The following is a 21,284-nucleotide window of genomic DNA, read 5'->3' on the forward strand; positions in this document are numbered from 1 at the left end:
TGTACCTCCATAAGAGATCCCAACATTCGAATAGGACTAAATTAAATGTTTTTCTTAACTTTTTCATTCGCGCCGAAAGACTGTGCAATGACGAAAAAGAGAAAGAGAAAGAAGGGGAATGGATAAGGAAGGTGGGGGTAAAGAATGGGTATACTATCCGCGACCTGGAAAAAGTAGCTAGGAAAGCCAAAAGGATTGTTAGACAAGAAACATCGCAAAATGACAAAGAGGAGGAAAAAAACTGAGATAGGAAACGGTGAAAAGAACACATATTTTGTCGGGATCCCGTATTTTAAGGGGGTCTCAGAGAAAATTGAAAAGTCCGTGAGGGGTTACGGAATAAAATGTGGGGTAAGAGCGCCCCGGAGTATTGAAAAGCACTTTACGTCCTATAAGAAAGGGAGGGGGGATAGGCGCAATAACCCTGAAGAGCGGAAGGGAGTGTACAGGATAGTGTGTGAATGCGGAAAGGAATATGTGGGACAGACCGGGAGAAGTATGCAAGTTAGGTGGGGAGAGCATGATAAGGACGTAAAGGAGGGCATACCCAAAACAGGATTATCTGAACACATATTGGTCAAACGACATAAGATTGCTAAAAGGGAGGTTATTAGGGAGGTCAACAATAAATTGGACAGAAACGTATATGAAGCTGCCTATATATGCGCGAAAAATTGGAACAAACTTAATAGGGACGATGGGAATTTAGAAGACGGCTGGGTTAATTTCTTTAAAAAAATGGGATAAAGCCGCAGTGAATAGGGACGAGATAGGCTTCCGTGTTACTCCTGAGGTTAGGAAAGCCGCCGAGGTGGAAGTCGACTTCTCCTTGGATTGGTGACTCCCGAGCCCCAGTTTGGAAGGATTGAGGAGGGGAAGTTTTCTTTCCCCAGGTACGGGCTGACACCGTGCATTCGCCTACCCCGAGCACTGGTCGGCAGTTCGCCGACTTCAGCCTTGAACGTTCTTTTGTTTTTTATAGTATTGCGCGGTTTTAGATGTGTAATTTATATTCTTTTTTAGAAAGTGTCCTTCATGCAACTTTTTAACCTAAATCCTTAACCTTCACTTTCACGACGAGGCACCATGTCAGGTGTCTGAATAACATCGTTTCAACCTGAAGAAGGAGGTAGTGTAACCTCCGAAACGTAGTACGAAAAATCTCATACTCACACACGTAAGTTGCTGATTTTTAATCTTTTAGCCTAAAGTTTATATTTAATTGTGAGTAATTCGCACATTATCAGTATGTAAAGAAGAAAGAAATGTCCCTTGCTTTACGTTTTACCATGCAACAGACAATAATACGGGTAAAATTTCCTATGCAGACAACAGCATAAAAAGAGACCTGAATTCTGCAATTATCAACATTGCCGTGCACACCAGTGGCTGAGAATAAGCTGGGAAAAGGGGGAGGGTTAATTTTTTTATTCCGTTTTTGTTCATTTTCAAGAATATATCCAGAACTGGTTGCTCCATTATAAACGTCAAAGGAAGAGGGGTGGGTCCACTTCCACCCTCGCCTGTAATCAGCCCGTGTGCGCACACGAGCAAGAAAATCGCCCCTCCCCCCCTTTGCTGACAGGAAAAAAGGGACAAGTCAGTCAGCCAACGGAACACTTTTTTGGCAGATATTACGACACAATTAGGAAAACTTATGAAGCGGGAAACGGGAGTTATGATGCACGTAAGATCGAAGTAAACTTTTGTGGAAACCTGGATGACAACGCATTAAGCAGGTTGACGATCTTTAGTTCGCCTATGTGGCTTTGATTATCTCTAACAGTTTCGCGTTTTTATGAAGTGTTGTAGGGAACAAAGAACACGTTTTGAATGAAAGCGGTTACTGGAAGTTGTCGGCTACAAGGCAGAGAGTTGCTCACTCACGGGAAATCTAGGTCAGAGCTGGACAGATGAGCCAGACTTCCAGGTTCCATGCATCTCTATTTTGGAACATTCCTGCGATCTTATCTCTCAAGGACCAAGGTGGTGTATTTATCGATGAAAGAGCTTGACCCTCCACACACATTGGCAAAGACTGCAAGTCCAGCAGTCATATCGGGCTGCTCCCCGCCCCCCCTCCTCACCTGCGAGTTTTCAGCATCTCTCAGGACAAGGAAACAAGTCAAGGTCGATTTAAAATAACATCCAAGCACTTTCGATCTTCTCTTCTCGCGTATCCAAGAGAAAGCATGGCAAAACAAGCCTGGCGCGTTGGGTAGCGGCCATCGGGTGCGGGGTAACATTCGTGCGCTTGAGGGAGGGGGGGGGGGCAGAGGTGTCAAGTGCTATTGGATATCACTCAAGCATGGTGTGGTGGTGTCTATTTTTAGTTCAGACCCAATTGTGAGCGGTAGAGCGCTCGTTAAAGGGAATGAGTGGAGGAAAAAACAACGCATTTTTCGGCCGATTTCCTTCAATTTTTCAACTTTTTTTTCCAAATGTTTCTAATTTTTTCTAAATTTTTCACGGTTCCCGAGAAAAGGGTCGTTACTTCGAGAGGGTCGTTATACCCGGGGTCGTAGAATCGAGAGTTGACTGTATATATAACAATTCTGAAAATTTAATTCTGCTAGTAAATGTTCATGGTTCAAAATCTATAACCTGTTTCAAATCAGCCAATGAACATGATATTGCACATGCACACTGAAGTCATATATAGAGATTACAGACTTGCACAGGATGACTTGACCTTATTTAAAGCTGCACCCTAACTTCAAAGGACATATATTGAGATGTTCACAATCAAAATTGATCTCCTACTGGTGTCAACTTAATATTCTATCAGGGAGGTAGGAAAGTAATAAATTGTACTGGGACTGAATTTTTTCAATGTTAGAATGAACTGTTGCAACACCCCTGGTGGCTTTTCATGCAATATTTTTACAAATTCAGGAAACCAATATACTTACAACTGAAACAGCTGGTCAAATCAACATGAATAAGTTGCTAGGAAACAATGCAGCTGAACATTTAATGTACACAATAGTGGAAACTAGTCAAGTGGTCAAAAGCAGGATTGTTCAAGGTCAAGGAACCCATAAATTCTAATGGGTTCTATTGGGTTCCACTGCTGGACCAAAACTTTTTTTCTCGCACAATTTAAATTCGGTGGTTTCATTGAAAAAAAGGTTCCTGGACAGTATTTAATTCCAACTGAAAAATATTCCTGGACCGAATTGAAATACTTTATAGATAAAAAGGTTCTTTACGGTCCAGAACCCATTTGTGCTTGTCAATTTTCTCTCCTGGACCAGAATTGAATTTATTTAAAATTCCTGGACCTTCAACAACCCTGGTCAAAAGTACCGATTGAACTGGACCAATACTTACATTTATTTCCACCACATCAATAAATTCTCATCCTAAAGGTAAATTTACCAACGTATCAAAATTACAACTTATGGAATCACACTGAGACAATGTAGTTACATAACAGTGTTTCATAAATACTCTTCCTCACCTTCCACTACTAATGTCATAGTTTAAAGTTGTGCCTCCATCAAGTATAGAACCTAGGACCCCTTGATCACAAGGTGATGACGTTACCACTACACCATAAGGGAGGCTCTCATACCTTAATTGCTATCAACTGATGCTGATCATCCTGAACCATTTGCATGAAATAGTGCAGTCACCTTCTACAAATTTAAGTAACAAATTAACTGGATTTAGTCAACAATTGACAAATTGGTTCATATGAAAAAAATCTTAATCCAGACATGGTTATGAATAATCAACATTAATGCAATTCCAACTTGTATAATCTGGAGAAGACATATTGTACTTACCTGTAAGAATATTCTGGAAGGCTGTTTCTACATTTGTTGAGTCCAGTGCTGATGTTTCAATAAAAGAAAGCCCATTTCTCTCCGCAAACCCTTTGGCTTCATCTGTTGGCACAGCACGCAAGTGCCTCAAGTCTGACTTGTTCCCTACCAACATAATGACTATGTTTTGATCAGCATGGTCTCGAAGTTCTCTTAACCATCGCTCTACATTTTCGTAGGTCAAATGTTTTGCAATATCATACACAAGTAGTGCACCGACTGCACCTCTATAGTACCTGAAATGGGAAAATAGATTCAGAAATAATATCAGGTATCCGGAAATTCCAACTACATTCACTTTGACTATTCTTGTCTTATCTCCTGACGAAGCCACATGATGTGGTGTGGTGAAAGATTGAGTACATAGACTTCTGCTACTTAGACCAATGGTATGTTTAGCATCAAAGCATCCAAATAGATGGGATTGACTTCAGCATCAGAAAACAATAAAATAAGCCGAGCAGTTGAAAGCATAATCCAAATTATAAATCAAATTAATTATTACAAATGAATTCTAAAAAAAAAAAAAAGTCTTAGAAAAAAGACTGGAGAATTTTGGATTTGACCGGCGACATCTAATTCAGTGAAAGAAAAAGAAAGCTCAGACTCTTATCACTGGAAAACAAGTGTCTTGAAACATGTCTACGAGAGTGCAAGTTACATCTTTCCCATGTTACAATCCCATTTTTGCTCCAGATTCTGAAAAATACTATTTTTTGCACATTACAAAGTACTTTGCAAGGTACTGCTATATATATATATACTTTGCCCAAATTATTCATAATTATGCCTCTGTTTAGACCTGACAATTTTCTCTAGGTGCATCAGTGTCGAATGTACTGTTTCCAACCTACCAAAGATTCTCGGCTTACAGAATTGCAAATATTCTCTAACATTATTAATCATACTTCAGTTTTCTAATAATAAGCAAGCATGTAAATCTTACACCACCGTTTTTCATCTAGTCAAGTGACTGTAGTGAAGTTGGGTACTCTCTGGTGCTCACGAGCTATGTTGCAACATTAACGATTTCTAGACTTAGAAATATTTCAGGGAGAGAGTGAGTAAGACAAAAATATGAAAATGAGGACAGTACCAATGCAACACTTGTTTTAGTTTATAAATTATACATTTATTTAATTGCCATATTGCTGACCACTATGCATTATTACTGGATTTTTGGCAAATGGAGGCAAAGAGAACCTGTTAGAACAGGTAAAGGTAGAAAGCACTAGGCAATGGTAGGGCACCACTGTGACCAACATTCAGACAAATATTAATTGGAATTTGGTCTCCAGTTTCATACAGAACTGAAATCTCTTAACATTGAAAAATATTAGCATACTTTTATTTTGCGCAAAATTTATACTTACGCTGAAGTAATTGCTCTGTAGCGTTCCTGCCCAGCTGTGTCCCAGATCTGAGCCTTTATGGTTTTCCCATCAACCTACACAAAATACAATAGTCATCAGGTGAAAGTTCACATTCATAATCATTTCATAATAAATTAAACATTTAACTGGTAAATGTACAAACACATAATAACCCATAGTGCTACAGTCCTGGAAGGGGCTTGGCTTATCTCCCTCCCACAATCGTCCCTAGAGATGTGGAGATCTTCAACCGGCAATGGGGTGACGTGTGTCAGCATGTCGAACCCTCAGCTGTTAGAAGAGATTTCAGAGACCGGGTTACGCAACTCACTCTTAGCTTCCCAATTTCCTCACGATGCTGGGTTGCCACCAGTCCTATGCACAGGATGAATACTCAGACACTGAACCCATGCCATCCCGCAGTTGGGAGTCAAAAGCACGGCCACGGAGGACATAAAAACATACATCCTGAAAATGTTTTGCATGGGGTCACAGTTACAGTACAAAAGAATACCAAAACTCTTGAATGTTCAATAGTATTTTCTCCCACTTAATACTTTATTTTGTCCAATAATTGCAGTCAAAAGCCAAAATATTAAGTAAAATCTCATCAACTTTTCCATTTAACCACTATATAAATATACAAGGTAACCAAAAAAGTTCTTGCCATTCTTGACGTCCCATTAATCATGCGCTCGCAGAGAGGAAACGAAATGACACACGTGCCTGCCAAGCGATCGGGAGTTAGTCTGACCATCGACTGTCAGTAATACAGGCACGTTGCACACACACAGCAGTCATAGTTCGTCCAGTGTCGAAGAGAAATGGAGGTATCGAAGCAGCTTGTTCGCATGTGTTTGTTGTATGACTTTAAAGTGGGCCTGTCATCTGCCGCATCAAGTCGCCGCATTTGCCAGGCATTGGTTCCAGAAATTCCATTTGGGAGATGTGAGCCTTTTGGATGAACCTCGCAGTGAACGACCACATGTGTTGGATGACGAGGCCCTGAAAGCAGCCATCGAGGAGAACAGTGGTCTAACGTGTGATGAACTTGCACAAAGGTTCCATGTTTCCGCTGAAACAGTCAGACTGCACCTGCATGGGATAGGGAAGTCATACAAGTTAAGCAAGTGCGTACCCACACATTGTCGGCAGCCAACAAGGAACAACGAGTGACAGCCTGTTTGTCCTTGCTCACTCGGCACCTGAACACACCCATATTTGATTGCTTGCTCACTGGTGACGAAAAGTGGGTCCTCTATGACACTCACAAGTGTACCAGACATTGGTTGTCGCCACGTGACCCTGTTCCTCACACCTCAAGACCACCTCTGCACCCACGAAAGGTTATGCTCTCTGTATGGTGGAATTGTCGGCAAGTGGTGCATTACGAGCTCCTTCCACCTGGTCAGACCATCACTGCTGACCTCTACTCTCAGCAGTTGCAAAGGGTGCACCGTGCGTTGCAGCAGAAGGAGCCGGCATTGGTGAATCGCAAGGGTGTGCTGTTTCTGCACGACAATGCCAAGCCACATGTGGCAAAGAGGAGCTGGGAGACCTTTCAGCAACTTCGCTAGGAGAGAGTGTGCCATCCACCATATTCACTGGACCTTGCACCAACATATTACCACCTGTTTCATTCCCTCGACAACCACCTCCATGGGAGATTCTTCGCAAATGAGGGACACCTGCGGAACACACTCACGGACTTCATTGCATCCAAGCCCGCCGAGTTCTATCAGCAGGGTATTGTGCAGCTGCAGAAACGTTGGCAAAAGGTGTTGGATGCTGATGGAGATTACTTCGAAACTTTGTCCACTGTATTGCTCTTTGTTTATCACCGTCATAGAACGGCAAGAACTTTTTTGGTTACCTTGTAATTTCTTAATTTACCAAATTTTCTTCCTCCCTACAAATTAGAAAAGGAAAGAAAATTAATTCAAGAATTTTGTAATACATTTTAAATGGTATACTCCTAATTCGATACCTTTTACCCCATCTGGCTGCACCACTACTGACTACCAGATAATCCCCTATCAGATGGCAAAGACAAGTTTAGTCAATCAACAATAAAACACCCATGAATGGTAAAAGAGAGACAGAGAAGGTTTCAAGTTCAATTTATGATCAATTAGGCTCATTGGGATCCTAATCAGTATGCAGTTTTCGATGAATTAAAAATAGGTCTGTATTTCAAAACACATCTAATCAGGAAATTTAAATATTTGAGGATTTCTTTCATATTCATGAAATAATGCAAACTGCTGAAGTTTGCACAATGCCAATAAACTACTTGGCCGCAATGTGAATACAAATAAATCTTGACACACACTACTTGCTTCAAATTTGCATTCACCTTGACAGCATACTGTGCTGGGAAACATGAATTATAAAGCACTCAAAATGCTGACCAAGGCAGAATTGTCAAATAAGCACACTATAAACATGATGTTTCAACTTTACAGCAAGGTCTTCCTCAGACCCTGAACCAAATTTAAAAAAGAAAAACTTTCTTTTGAATATGGTCCAGTCCGAGAAAGACCTTGCTGTGAGGTTGAAACTTTAAAATATCACTTTTACCGGTAGAGTGTGTTTATTTGACAATAAATTCTGCTTTGGTTGCATTTTGAGTGTTACACCAAACATTGAAACAAAGCTTAACAGTGGTAACATGAATTATGCATCAGTGCTCGCAATAAGGTAATAAAATTTGCAGTCATGTGACTCCCATACTCAATACTTGTGCGTCAGACCATGTTTTCTTAGATAGCATTTTTGTATTTTTTGAAATAGAACTTTGATATGACTTTTTTTGCTTCTCATGAAATAATTGGGTGTTACACGACTCCCAGCAATTGCATTTTGTGGGTCACATACTGAAATTTGGACATAAATTGTGCACAAACTCTAGTGCGAGCCCTGAATGCTTTCCCAACACTTTCATTATGTTCCAAAACACTCTTCCTAATTATAAAAAAATACCCAAAAACCAAAATCATAGCCCTGAGGTATTGAAAAAGTATATGTCCATTGTCAGACAAGAAAAATATGAAGAGTTACCTGTATGCTTCTTGTAGCAAACTCTACTCCTATAGTGGATTTTGATTCTAGATTAAATTCATTTCTAGTAAATCGTGAGAGAAGATTACTCTTGCCAACACCAGAATCACCAATCAGCACCACTGAAAGGGAAGAGAGATCATCATTACGTCACGGAATTTTCTGCTGTGTCATTACCAAATGGCAATGAAATGTTAATGGTTTGTCATTTGTTACGAACAATAACAAAGGTTCACTGAATTTACAGGGAATTAACTAAGTAATTTTAACATGGTTTTCTCATTTAATACACAAGAAGAACAACCTGCAACAACATCAATCTCCCACTTGCAAAAGTACTTGAAAACTTAGTATGGACAATTCTTCTTTCTAGCTATCAGTGGTGATGCATACATTCTGAGTTTTGGACTTTTAACCACTGTGTTAAATCTTTAATTACCTGGCTGTTTATGCTTCCGTCTTCAGGGTAGTGTGTTAATCTAATAAATCATATTTCAGTCCCTGGACATATGATGTGTCTGGGGACTGTGTCTATTATGGAGAGTGAAAACTTGTTGCCTTGGAGGATTATTCTCAGTGGCCAAAGCTCCACCTTCTCTGATGGTCATAGGTCATTCCATGTCAAATCAAACAATTTTTTAAAAATTGGTTGCATGACCATTTTAGAAAAAAAACATTTTTAGTACATAGGTTTGTACATGTTTCTAGATATCAAAACCAATGTTCAAAAAAAAATATTGTCTTTAGTTCTCCTGGGGTAGCCATTTTTCCAACATGGCGCATGGCTTTTTTTGCTCATGTAGCAGTATACAGAAACCTTAATATCTCAAAAACCATTAAAGGTAGAGACCTGAAACAAAATTCATTTTGTAGCTAATGAAGTATACTTCCTATGATATTCAAGTATGTTTTGCTTGAAATTGCATCGTAACTACGAAAATTATGGTGGAAAATGGGGTAACAATAATTAAAAAATTGAATTTTTAAGCCCGATGTTGTTAATGCAGGGGTTTAGTCTAAGGCTTGATTTTTTTTCATGTGTAGACCTACCTGCAGGGTGTCTGTAAATAAAATATCAGTGCTTATATATGCAACCCTTTTTTACAGCATGGCCGTTCATTGAATTTTGACAGTTTTCGGGGTTAAATATCTCAGATGGGTCCCATTTAAAAATTCTGAAATTTGGCACATAGGAAGCCCTTCATGAACCTAACTCACAGTAAAAATCTCAACTTTTAGATTAAACTCGTTTTGGTCAATATGAGGTAACGTATGTCACCTAATTTCTGACGATGCAAAGTATGGTTAAACTACATTCCACACTTAAAATAATGAAGTATCTTCTTTTTTAAATTTGGGTTAAATAAAGGCTCAGAAAATATAGTAACATAAGGTTTTAACACTTGACTTACCATAAATTGAAATTACAAGGTATGACAATTGAAAATCTGCGAAATTTCATTGCAAAAGGTTTTGATTTATTAGGTACCCATGACAAGTTGGTATTGTCAGCTCCAAACTGAGCTTCCCCCATATTTTTATCAATGTAGCAGTACATGCAGCTTAGGATAGGCAGTGGCATGCCCAGTAATTTCGAAAGGGAGGAGAGGGGGGGGGGGTTACATATACTTTTTAGTATACAGCCTGTTTTTGCCACATTATCCTGCTTTTGACGTAATTGTTTATGGAATACTAGGCCAAAGGTATTGGGTTACGACCCCCACAAACCCCTCCTTGGGCACTCCACTGAAAGTAGGCTATTTTTTTGGAATGTCAAAGCTGGTAGAATTATATTTCCCTTATTTTCCACTTTTTTTTTCTTCCAAGAAAAGACATTCGTTGAAATAGATGTGAGTCATGCACAGCAGAAGATTCAGAGACATGTTTTGATGGATGTGAGGCAAGCCTGGAATTGATCTGTGCATGTACAATCTCTGCTGTCCTTTTTCCTTTGCTTAACCTTTTGACGCCCAAGACCTTTGTCACAAGTAAGCCTCTGGGTACAGAGCCGATTTTGAGCAAAATGCAGAGTTTCAATTAAATAAGTGTAGATCGGAAGCTAATTGCCCTAGAGAGATGGGTGATATACAGTTGTACGCGGAATGAACCAGAGATTCAGACTATATGAAATTTTTGCCAATTCGGCGTATATGTGGCGAGGGGGAGGGGGCTAACTCTCAAAATTCCAAAATTTCGGGGGAAAAAATTGTGTTCCCCCACCCTCTCCTCAAGCAAAAAGTACATGACAGTGTCGACATGCATATGGAAATGATCGCTAACATGTAAGGAACACAAAAATATTTGCATTATTATCATATGAGCAATGTAACTTGAGTTATACCCCCAAAAGGAATTGTCGTCACGCCACTGATTCAAGCTTCAAAATGCAGCGGTACCTTGAAATAACTTTAGCTCAGAGACTATTTGCCCTGGAGATATGAACGATATACCGTTCTACGCAGAATGAATCACAGATTCAGACGATATATAATTTATTCACATTCGGCGCACATATGGAGGGTGAAAGGGGGGAAATCCCCTGATTTTTTTGATTTTTTAAAAAAGGGGTTTCTCCCCCCCCCCCGAAAAAAGGATATGAAAAGTTCAAAATGCACATAGAAATTATCGCTCGCATGTAAGAAACAGAAAAATATTTGCATCATTGCCGTATGACCAATGTAACAACAGAACAACAAAGCCGGTCTTCCTTTATCGGCAAAAATTTGATGTTGAAAAGAGCCGCAAAAGAGAAGTACCTTTTCCCACCTTTCCCCCTCCATTTTCATGAAGACAAAAAAAATGCAAAAAACAATTTCTGTTAAATACATGTGTTAGGAACAATATAAAAAAATAAAATCGATATTCTAGCCAAAAATAGAAAAGTTATACCGTAAAAAACTACGACCTTGGACAGCGTCTCGATCGAGATGCTTGGTACCCCGAGGGTTACTTTTGGGTATCTCGTTCGAGATGCTTGGGCACCAAAAGGTTAATGTGCGGAGAGAGTAGCGACTTGTGAATGTTCGTTATCTGTGACAGGAAATTTAGTGTTCTGTAGAATTTTTAACTGGAGAGGACTGTCATAAATACACTTTAGTAAGGTTCCCAAAGACCTAATTAATCTTAACGAATTCAGTGAAAATGATAAAACACTTCTTAGGTCAAGACTCCAGGTGGATGACAATATGCAAATGCCATTGAAAATAGTTTTTTATATGGTAAAATATGTTGTGATCTTCAGAAGTACCACTTAACTTTTTCTTTAAGTAAGGGAATTTTTAAAATCAATTTGCATCATATGGTAAGGTAATAAAAAATCAAGTAAGCCTTATACCAGTTAAATCAATATGCCTGACATGTTGGAGTAAAATTTTCATATCTGGAGAAAGTGACTCACTTAATTGCCAGAATGGAAATGATGTCTTTGTGCCAACCAAAGAAAAACTAAAGGAAATGCATGAAGTCTGTTCTGTTTTTGATGTATCTGCTGTTTCAAAACTGAGGAGGCTGATTGCAGAAAAACAATAAAGTGCTCTTGCTCAAAAAACTATTAACATCATACAAGAAGTGCAAAGGAAACTGGAAAGTTGTTTTTCACAAACCATTAGAACTGAAGAAGTGACAATCCTTTGCGTGGGCAGTACAATCATATCATGAAAATTATACAAAGAAAAATGTAAATTAGCGAAAACTAATGTTGAAAAGGTCAGAATCATCAGTTTGATTGCTACCACTTGGTCAAGAAAAAATATATGTGATGAACTGAAGGTTTCTGATAATTTACTTAGGAACTTAGTGAAAGAACAAAGAATTCTGCCTGATTTAACAAAGAGAATGAATAGGAAACTGGAGCTAAAAACACCAACTGGCCATGGGTACCTAATAAATCAAAACCTTTTGCAATTAGATTTCACAATTTTCAATTGTCATACCTTGTAATTGCAATTTATGGTAAGTCAAGTGTTAAAACCTTATGTTACTATATTTTCTGAGCCTTTATTTAACCCAAATTTAAAAAAGAAAAAACTTCATTATTTTAAGTATGGAATGTAGTTTAACTTTACTTTGCAACGTCAGAAATTAGCTGACATACGTTACCTCATATTGACCAAAACGAGTTTAATCTAAAAGTTGAGATTTTTAATGTGAGTTAGGTTCATGAAGGGCTTCCTATGTGCCAAATTTCAGAATTTTTAAATGGGACCCATCTGAGATATTTAACCCCGAAAACTGTCAAAATTCAATGAACGGCCATGCTGTAAAAAAGGGTTGCATTTATAAGCACTGATATTTTATTTACAGACACCCTGCAGGTAGGTCTACACATGAAAAAAAATCAAGCCTTAGACTAAACCCCTGCATTAACAACACCGGGCTTAAAAATTCAATTTTTTAATTATTGTTACCCCATTTTCCACCATAATTTTCGTAGTTACGATGCAATTTCAAGCAAAACATACTTGAATATCATAGGAAGTATACTTCATTAGCTACAAAATGAATTTTGTTTCAGGTCTCTACCTTTAATGGTTTTTGAGATATTAAGGTTTCTGTATACTGCTACATGAGCAAAAAAAGCCATGCGCCATGTTGGAAAAATGGCTGCCCCAGGAGAACTAAAGGCAATATTTTTTTTTTTGAACATTGGTTTTGATATCTAGAAACATGTACAAACCTATGTACTAAAAATGAATTTTTTCTAAAATGGACATGCAACCACCATTGGATGGTTTGGCATGGAATGACCCTCATGTCAAGACCTGTTTTTATATGTAAATGGCAAGGGAGGATTATATTGCAGTGGCCTAGGGTCCAGCTTGTCAGAAGTGCTGGAAATCAACCTAAAAAAATGTAATATTCTTCTTCAGTGATGCTTACGTGCAACTGTCAGACCATGAATCATGTTCCTTGGGTCATATAGGCCGTACTCCAAATCCTCTCAACCATCTTCAAATTTGCAAAGAACAATCTACATTTCACAAACTACCTACATGGCAGAGTATTAATGATGACTTTACTGGGCAAGTCACCAACAAACAGAGTGCTTAGAATAAAAGTTTGAACCTTGTCGCCAAATGAAAACTTGCAAATTTTACACGGGATTAAAAATAACCTTAACATTAATTGATCTTAACAAAAAAAATCTCTGCACATAAGAAATAAAAATTATTACCGTACTGAAGATAATTGAGCATCAGATACAGATTGATTTGTTTTATTTTACTTTGCTTTTCTGCCATTTTTGGATAATTGTGAAATATGAGGATAAGTGATATGATGAAATTGATGAAGGGACACTTGCAAATAACACCTATGCCCAGGCTTGGATTCAAAGCCTGGCACTGTAGCATGCTGTGCTAACCACTCTGCCACGAAGACCAGCACATCACATACTGGTTGCAGGTAAAGTATAACATCATAAATAGGTGAACCAAAAACTGATCAACATGAATTAAGATTTTCCATTGATTATTAATTTGAATTATCACATGTATGCATGCATGCCTTTCAAGTTTTCTTCACTACGTAGATACCTCATTATAAATTCTTGAATGTTGTTCCAAGCAGAAAAGTGAGTTTAGTTCTGACATCACTCCCTGTTAATTTTTCTTCAAGTACTATTGTACAAGGGCCTACTATAATGATTCACACTTTGTTATTTTTTTTCAGGTCCCATGGTCCATCATTCGAGAAGTGAGGACTGGCATATGAAGCTACGAGTCTAGTCTACCGATTGCTGGCAGCAGTGCCCAAAAAGGATTCCCAGTGTTCGCACAGCAGCACGTTCCGTACATCATTGTCAGCGAACTATTGGACAACACGGAAAGCGACAATAATGGCCAGCGTTGGACAAGTTGGTTTCTATGGAGAGAGGGTGTGACCACAGCAAGAGATTTACAGACAATTGGTGGCAGTGTGTGGTGAACATGCACCTTCACGGAGAACCATTGACAATTTGGTGGAAGGCTGGATCATTCTTGAGAACAGGTGCACAGTTCGCTGCAGGGTGTTTCTGGTCAGGCCCGTGGTCACCTCCATTTCAGAAAACATGATGCACCTGTTCTCAAGAATGACTTGCTCAAGCCGTGTAATGTTTGTTGGTGTTGTCACAGTCACTTTCCTTCCAGAACTTGTCCCTTTTTCTGTTGATGTGCATTCTGTTTTCCAGCCTTCCACCCAATTGTAAACAGTTCTCCGTGAAGGCGCATGTTCACCACACACACTGCCACCAATTGTTTGTAAATCTCTTCCTGTGGTCACACCCTCTCCCCATAGAAACCAACTTGTCCAACGCTGGCCATTATTGTCACTTTCCATGTTGTCCAAGAGTTCGCTGAAAATGAACATGCTGCTGTGTGAACACCGGGAATCCTTTTTGGGCACTGCTGCCTGCAATCGGTAGACTAGACTCTTAGCTTCATATGCCAGTCTTCACCTTTCGAATGATGGACCATCGGACCTGTAATAAAAATAAAGTGTAAATCATTATAGTACGCCCCTCGTACCAAATCCGGGAACTTTTCTAACGTTGGAAGCAGCCCTGGTGCCCACCCAGCGTCGAATAACATGGGTACCTGGGGGTAAAGGTGGTCAGGGGCGTGGTGCTGATCACATCAGCACCACTCACGACCGGATCAAGAAAGTGTGAGGCGTTAGCCCCGCACCCCCTATACGCATTCATGGCGTGGTGCTAAGCACAGGGGAAAACTTTACCTTTTTTACCTTTACCCTCGTATCATGTACAAAGGCCTAATTTAGTCAAGAAGAATCTACTGAAGCAAGTATTTTGTAACGGAAACATACATTTAAAAAAATTGAAACAACACAAAGTTCAAATTACAAAAATATAAATTTAAATGGTAAAGCATTAATTAGGGGGAGGGGTTAAATTGCACAATAAAAAGAATTCAATGTAAAAACTGCATTATCTAACAAGCACTTACCACAAAAACATGTTTGTAATGAAAAATATGAACAACACAATTTTGCACATATTCTCACAACTACTTTCAGGGTTACCTTTCACTTTGCCACACAGAGATAGAAATTTAACCTTTAGCCACCCGAGCCTCTTTCGCATGTAACCCCCTTGCCGCCTGAGCAAATTTTCAGCAAAATGCTTAGTTTTATAAAAATGACTGTAGATTGGAAGCTAATTGCCACAGACAGACAAATGATATATTGTTTTACTCGGAATGAATCACAGATTCGGGCTATATAAAATGTATGTAAATTTGGCATGTATATGGAGAGGGGATGAAGCAAACTGAAAATTCCAAAATTTTTTAAGAAAAATGGGGGTTTCGTTCCCCACCCCGACAAAAAGTAAAAGACATTGTAACAATACACATGGAAATAATTGCTGGAGTGTTCGGAACAAGAAAATAATTGCACTATTATCATATGATCAATAGAACACGACTTGTACCTCCAAAACGACATGTCTGCGTGCCACTGACAAGTCTCGAATTTCAACGAAATGTACAGTTAGCTTCAAACAACTGTAGATCGGACGCTAATTGCCGTACACAGACAAATGATATATCGTTTCACTCGGAATGAACCATACATTCGGACTATATAAAATTTATGCACATTCGGCATATATATGGAGGGAGGGGGGACTCCCACTCGGGAGTCCATGTCTATTGCCTCAAGCTCATCTCGAATTTCATCCGAACAGAGATCACTTCGAGAAGCCATGGTCGACTATAAGCCTTTTGGAAACACTGCAGGCACTAATGGCACTTGAACAGCTCGTTCCCACAAACACACACACAAACTAATTGATGAGGTCGTATAACAAACTTCATACAAAAAAAGCCAACTGATGCACGCACGAAACCACCACTGCAGATCTACGGGATGTTGTTAGAACGATAGCCAGGAAAGTGGTGACGAAAGCGTGCCAAATCTTCCCCTTTCTTGCATCTGGGGCACCTTTCTATTTTTAGACAATGGCCACATTGCAGCAAATTGAAAAACATGTGCTAGGCAACAAAGACCTGTTCTCGTCTTGCTTTCAAACATTTCTTTGTAATAGCGCACTTTTCCTCAACCCCTCTCCCCCACCCCCCTTGTGGCGACACAGAAAATACCTTGTGACCTTTGGTACAGAGAAGCAAACTTTTCACCAGCCTAGTTTCCAGTGGTGGAAGAAAAGAATTGCTAACAAATCCAGCCTTTGTTTGTAGGAATTCTTTTTCCTTTGTAAGGAAGCCGTACCAAAAAGCCGCCATTTTTGTTCGACACTAAGACGTACGTGCAAGAGTCATAATTGTTTAATATGTGTTAACAATAATGTAAAAGAAGAAAATCGCAAATCCAGCCAAAAATAGCGACATTATAACGTAAAAACTATGAGCATGCTAGAGGATCTTGATCAAGATGCTTGGATGCAAGGGGTTACATGTAGGATCTCGATTGAGACGCTCAGGATGAAAAAGGTTGAGATGAATGCAAGCCTGGCCAGTATTCAAACGTGGGTCAAAATTGGCAAAACGTCATCACAGTATTCTACAGCAGAGACTAGACCCAGTTGATCCTGTATTTTTCCCTTTGACAATTTTGTTCTGGGGGAAATTAAAATATTAATTTACCTTGATTCTAACTTACCAAAATTAAGAAACTACATTTCAAAATTTATACTTTTTAGATATCGTGGAAGACATGCATTGTACAACAATGTGTGTTCTTCCTTGAGCTTTCAACTCTACTTTTTCTAAAAGTAGCACAACTTTCATGCAGGGTACACTGTTAGTGAAATATGCAAATTATATGCATTCACAAACATTTAAACCTTAATGCAAATAAAAGCAATAATAATTTCCGCATTGATTCATATTTTGTTATTTACATGGAGTAGGGCCATTTTTCATGAAATGCCCCTTTTATATTTCCAAAGTGTCTCACGCGTGGCAAAATATGGGGGTGCTGAAGAATAAAAGTAGGCTTGGTAATGGCTCTCAATGTCTAATGATTCTTTCAAAACTTCATCGGAGAAAAATCACAGAATTGTGGAAATGATTATTATGGCTGAGCCAATAGCGATGCATCAGTATCGGTCAGAATTCATCTACCAACTTTGCCTGCATATTGGTCTTTCACAGGGTCTGCAAAAATGCCGTACCAGACTTTCATGGAGTATAATTATCCTGGAAATTATGCAAAATTCAAACATTATTTTTATTTTGCACCAATTTGCACAAAAAACTATATTTTGTGATTACATAATATATATTTTAATATCCTGATATATCGGTTAAAAAAAATAAAAAAAGTATCTTACACGAAGCTTTCACATTTATTCATTCAAAGAAGAAAAAAAACTAACACAGGATGGTAGAAGTGATTGTGAAAGTAAATTTTAAGCTCTCTGAAATTAATTAGCATTGTTTGGAGTTCCAAAAGCTCTATATAAGGTACCTTATGCAAATATTGAATCACACCAACAAGGTATTCCACAGACTACTGCCACCATGAAGTTCAAAGGTGGCAGTAGTCCACCAGCACCAAAATGATGAGATGTTGAAAGCATTTCGGGAAATTATTGTAATGCTAAGAGTCCTAAACCCGGCCAGCCTAACCTATGAAAGTATTTACTCCTAATGTCCCTAGGGACATTATTTAAATGCTAAGTGTCCTAAACCTGACTTGCCTAACCTAACTGAAAACCCCTTTGCACCATACACATGACCTAGATGGCAGCAGCAGCAGCCTGTAACCAAGATGACAGTAAACAAATGGCTGGTTCCAGGAGAAGCAGCACACGTAGTATACAGAAGTGAAAAGCCATTCTCAAGCAAATCTACAGTAAGTAATCGCTAAAACTCCGAAATCAAATTAATCACGTTTGTTGAACATTTGGTAAAAGTTGTCAATCGGAATAACGGATTTCTTAGATTTTACAGGAGAAAGTACTTACGAACTGAGTTTCTGTAAACTTTTGAAAGGTCGTGGAAGTGGTTTTCTCCCTTCGTTCAATTTATTCAGCCGGTAAATTATGTATTTCTCGACATTAATGTCTCTCCAATGCTCAAAAGCTCTTGCCTCCATTACGTTCGACTATGTGAAACAAATGTTCCGGGCGTTCAATGACGTAACCCCCGGTCAGTGTCTCCAACGACCCCATTGTTTTCCCAGAACATGACAATTTTAACTGTTTGCCTAACCTAACAGAACCTAACCTAACCTTGTGTGAATGGTTCATGGGGCTATTTATGAATGTGTGTGTATTTATGAATGGTTTGTGGAATCGAGAAAAAATCTGCAACACGAAAGTTGAAATTTTTCTGTTAAGGAGGTTGAAACACTGCATACCCAAAGATGACAGACAACGCTAGTCAAAAATTGCCCGCCAAGTGAAAGAGGAACAAACAATAATTACTCGATATGTGGAAAATTGAAGCTATTTTCATGAAAGAAGCGAAATTGTACCTTAAAGAATGTTTCAGAATGCATACTAGGTAAGTACGAATGTAAGAAATGACGAAATTAACGAGTTAGAGGTGTTCGGCCGATTGACAACATTTATTGAACATTTTTCAAAATACACAATCTGAAGTTGGGTTTATATTTCATTCTTGGAACTTAACACTGCACAGTAATCACTACCCTTCTGGTGAAGAGGTACATTGTTCATAAAAAAAAAATGCACTAGCTTTATAGCAAGAGCCTGGTTCTTTCTTTGTGATATGCGCAGTTTTTTATTAAAATGCATGAAAATTAAATTGTGCCAATTCCTTTTATAACTGCTTTTCAACCCTCATATTATTCACTGAACTGAAAATGTTGGGTACATTGCAGTCAATGCATGACGAGGGCTCACATTGACTGCTCATGCATTTGACATGCATAATTTTGCTGATTACACAGAAAATAATTAATTACACAAATCAAATTTCAAAAAGTGATGACAACTGTAAAAAAACCGGTTTCATTTACCCAGAGAAACCAAGTTGAAATATTAGCTATGGAGTATTTTAAGAGACATAAAAACCGAGAGCGAAGATGCTTCCAACCAATTTGAGTAGTCTATCTAACGATCACAACAGCGAAGTTATCGTTTTACTGAAGTAGTCCACTATCTTCACTACAAAAACAAAGACCATAAACAAATATCATGAATTTATTTTCAGTAAACAACGTTTCATACACAACTTTGTGTAATTATAATAATTTGAACAACCTTACTTTTTACCTTACCTTTAAATAAATAGTCATATTCGTCATCCCGGGTACCCATTTCCTTTTCAGTGGCTGGAATTTACACCCAGGATCGGGCTCTTTGGAAAAAAATGATTTCAAACTCTTTAACACGCGTAAATAATAATGTCTTTTGCTCTTTAAAACATCTACTGTAATGTTTACACTGATGACACTATACTTTCCGGATGATTCGACAACGGATGTCTCCGATATTTAACAATAACTTCAACAACTCTTCGAGCTTTCCTTAGACATTAACTTCCCAATATGGCTTCCACTTCTTACGCCCCTAACATTGCGCATGCCCTTGACGGTAGAAAACAATTGACTATGCTCAATGCAATGCAACTATGAAACCAAATTATTTCATCGTGTAAAAAAATAGTTAAAACGTAACTATTTCCTGTTAAAATTTACAATTTATCACTAGTCATTCAAAGTCTTATATATAAGTTAGTACTTAACATCGGTGGTTAGAAATGAGTCATTCACGCGATTGTGACGAATACCTATCCAACGTATCACATCATACGAGAAAAAAGTTACTCAGACTTTCATGTGCCAGGTAATCATACTGTGCATTACTCAATCGTGTGTCAATGGTGATTAACGCTGGCCTTTGCGCTTTTTTCAACAAATTAGATTTTTTTTCTATTTTACTTCTTGAAGTAGCTATTTTTCCAGATAAATCGCAACAATATAGATGGATGAGGCAGCGATTACATTGTGAGAGCAAAACATGCATGGCTCTCTCGATTCGAACCCAGGTCTCCTTGTTTCGCAGTGCACTACGTTCTCTGCACTAACCCATTCTATTTACGAATTTTGAATTGAATTGTTAAGTCCTCTATAAGTGTACAGAAAGACTAATCGGGATTGGACGTGCAATGTAATGCAGTAGCGTACGCAGGATTTCATCAAGGGGGGTGTTATCTCGAAAACTTTCTACAAATTCACATTACCATTGTTTTATTATACTTTAATTAATTAATAATAATAATAAATTAATTAATAATTCTTATAATTAATTAATTAGTTTAATTAATACTAATGCAGCTGCTATTTATGAAAGAAATAGAACAAAATTACAATTCTTTTGTTTCAAAATAATTGTCTAGTCAACGGTTATTTGTATATGATAAGTGAGACATTTTAAGTGTGAAGAAAATCCATAAAAACAAGCAAATATATTAAATTTATTGAAATAATCGAAATATGAAACTCATTCAAGGAGCCGCGCTGGTCTAGTCTGACAACTTCGTGGGATATCCGGGTTCGATTCCCGGAATTGGTTGGAATTTATCCAGCCTTGTCTCCGCACCCAGCCTATGGGTATCTGAGAGCAACCTTGGGGGATGAAGGCTGCCGGAGCATGGTGCTGATCACATCACCTGCAAAATAGTTCGAGATCAAGAATCTTTGGGGCCCACCACACCACTATGTGTGACTTCATGGCACGGTGCTATATACACGGGGGAATTTACATTACCTTTACCTATGGAACTCACCCAGGGTGGTGATGAAGCGCGAGAATACATGTTGCTAAATTCCACTGAGTCTATGTTTTCGTTGTAAAGTAAGTTTATAGACATTCCAACACATTTATCCCTTCTAGGTGATTCACAAAAGACTTCTTTGACATTATTTAATGATGTGGATGTAGACTCAGCATCACTTGAGAGTTCACAAGGGGATGTGAAATCAGTACCGGAAAGAACGTTTGCAATAAGGACGAAGCAAGGAATTTTCACAATTCTCGCAAGAGTCACTGCGCGACTTTTTGCAAAAGAAAATTGCAAAATTGAACTTTGCG

General features: G+C 38.5%; 1 protein-coding gene across 2 annotated transcripts in view; it reads right to left on the reverse strand.

The window, feature by feature from the left end:
• The window catches only part of LOC145992031 (ras-related protein Rab-11A), a 41,002-nt gene extending 21,030 nt beyond the window's left edge, over positions 1 to 19,972 (reverse strand). Inside the window, exons 1-4 of one of the 2 annotated variants that reach the window (XR_014442120.1) lie at positions 19,469 to 19,957; positions 8,264 to 8,385; positions 5,204 to 5,277; positions 3,792 to 4,066 (exon numbers count right to left, since the gene is read on the reverse strand). Coding sequence is in view for 1 of the 2 variants with exons in the window: in XM_083128102.1 (XP_082984228.1) it covers positions 3,792 to 4,066; positions 5,204 to 5,277; positions 8,264 to 8,385; positions 19,469 to 19,508 (511 nt within the window). In the remaining variant the exon portion in view is untranslated. Of the gene's footprint in view, positions 1 to 3,791; positions 4,067 to 5,203; positions 5,278 to 8,263; positions 8,386 to 19,468 lie in introns of both variants that reach the window. The other variant, XM_083128102.1, reaches the window with a different exon arrangement.
• Positions 19,973 to 21,284: the final 1,312 nt, after the last annotated feature.

This window comes from Lepisma saccharinum, chromosome 1 (assembly GCF_977018435.1).
Source record: "Lepisma saccharinum chromosome 1, izLepSacc3.1, whole genome shotgun sequence".
NCBI classification, from domain to species: domain Eukaryota; kingdom Metazoa; phylum Arthropoda; class Insecta; order Zygentoma; family Lepismatidae; genus Lepisma; species Lepisma saccharinum.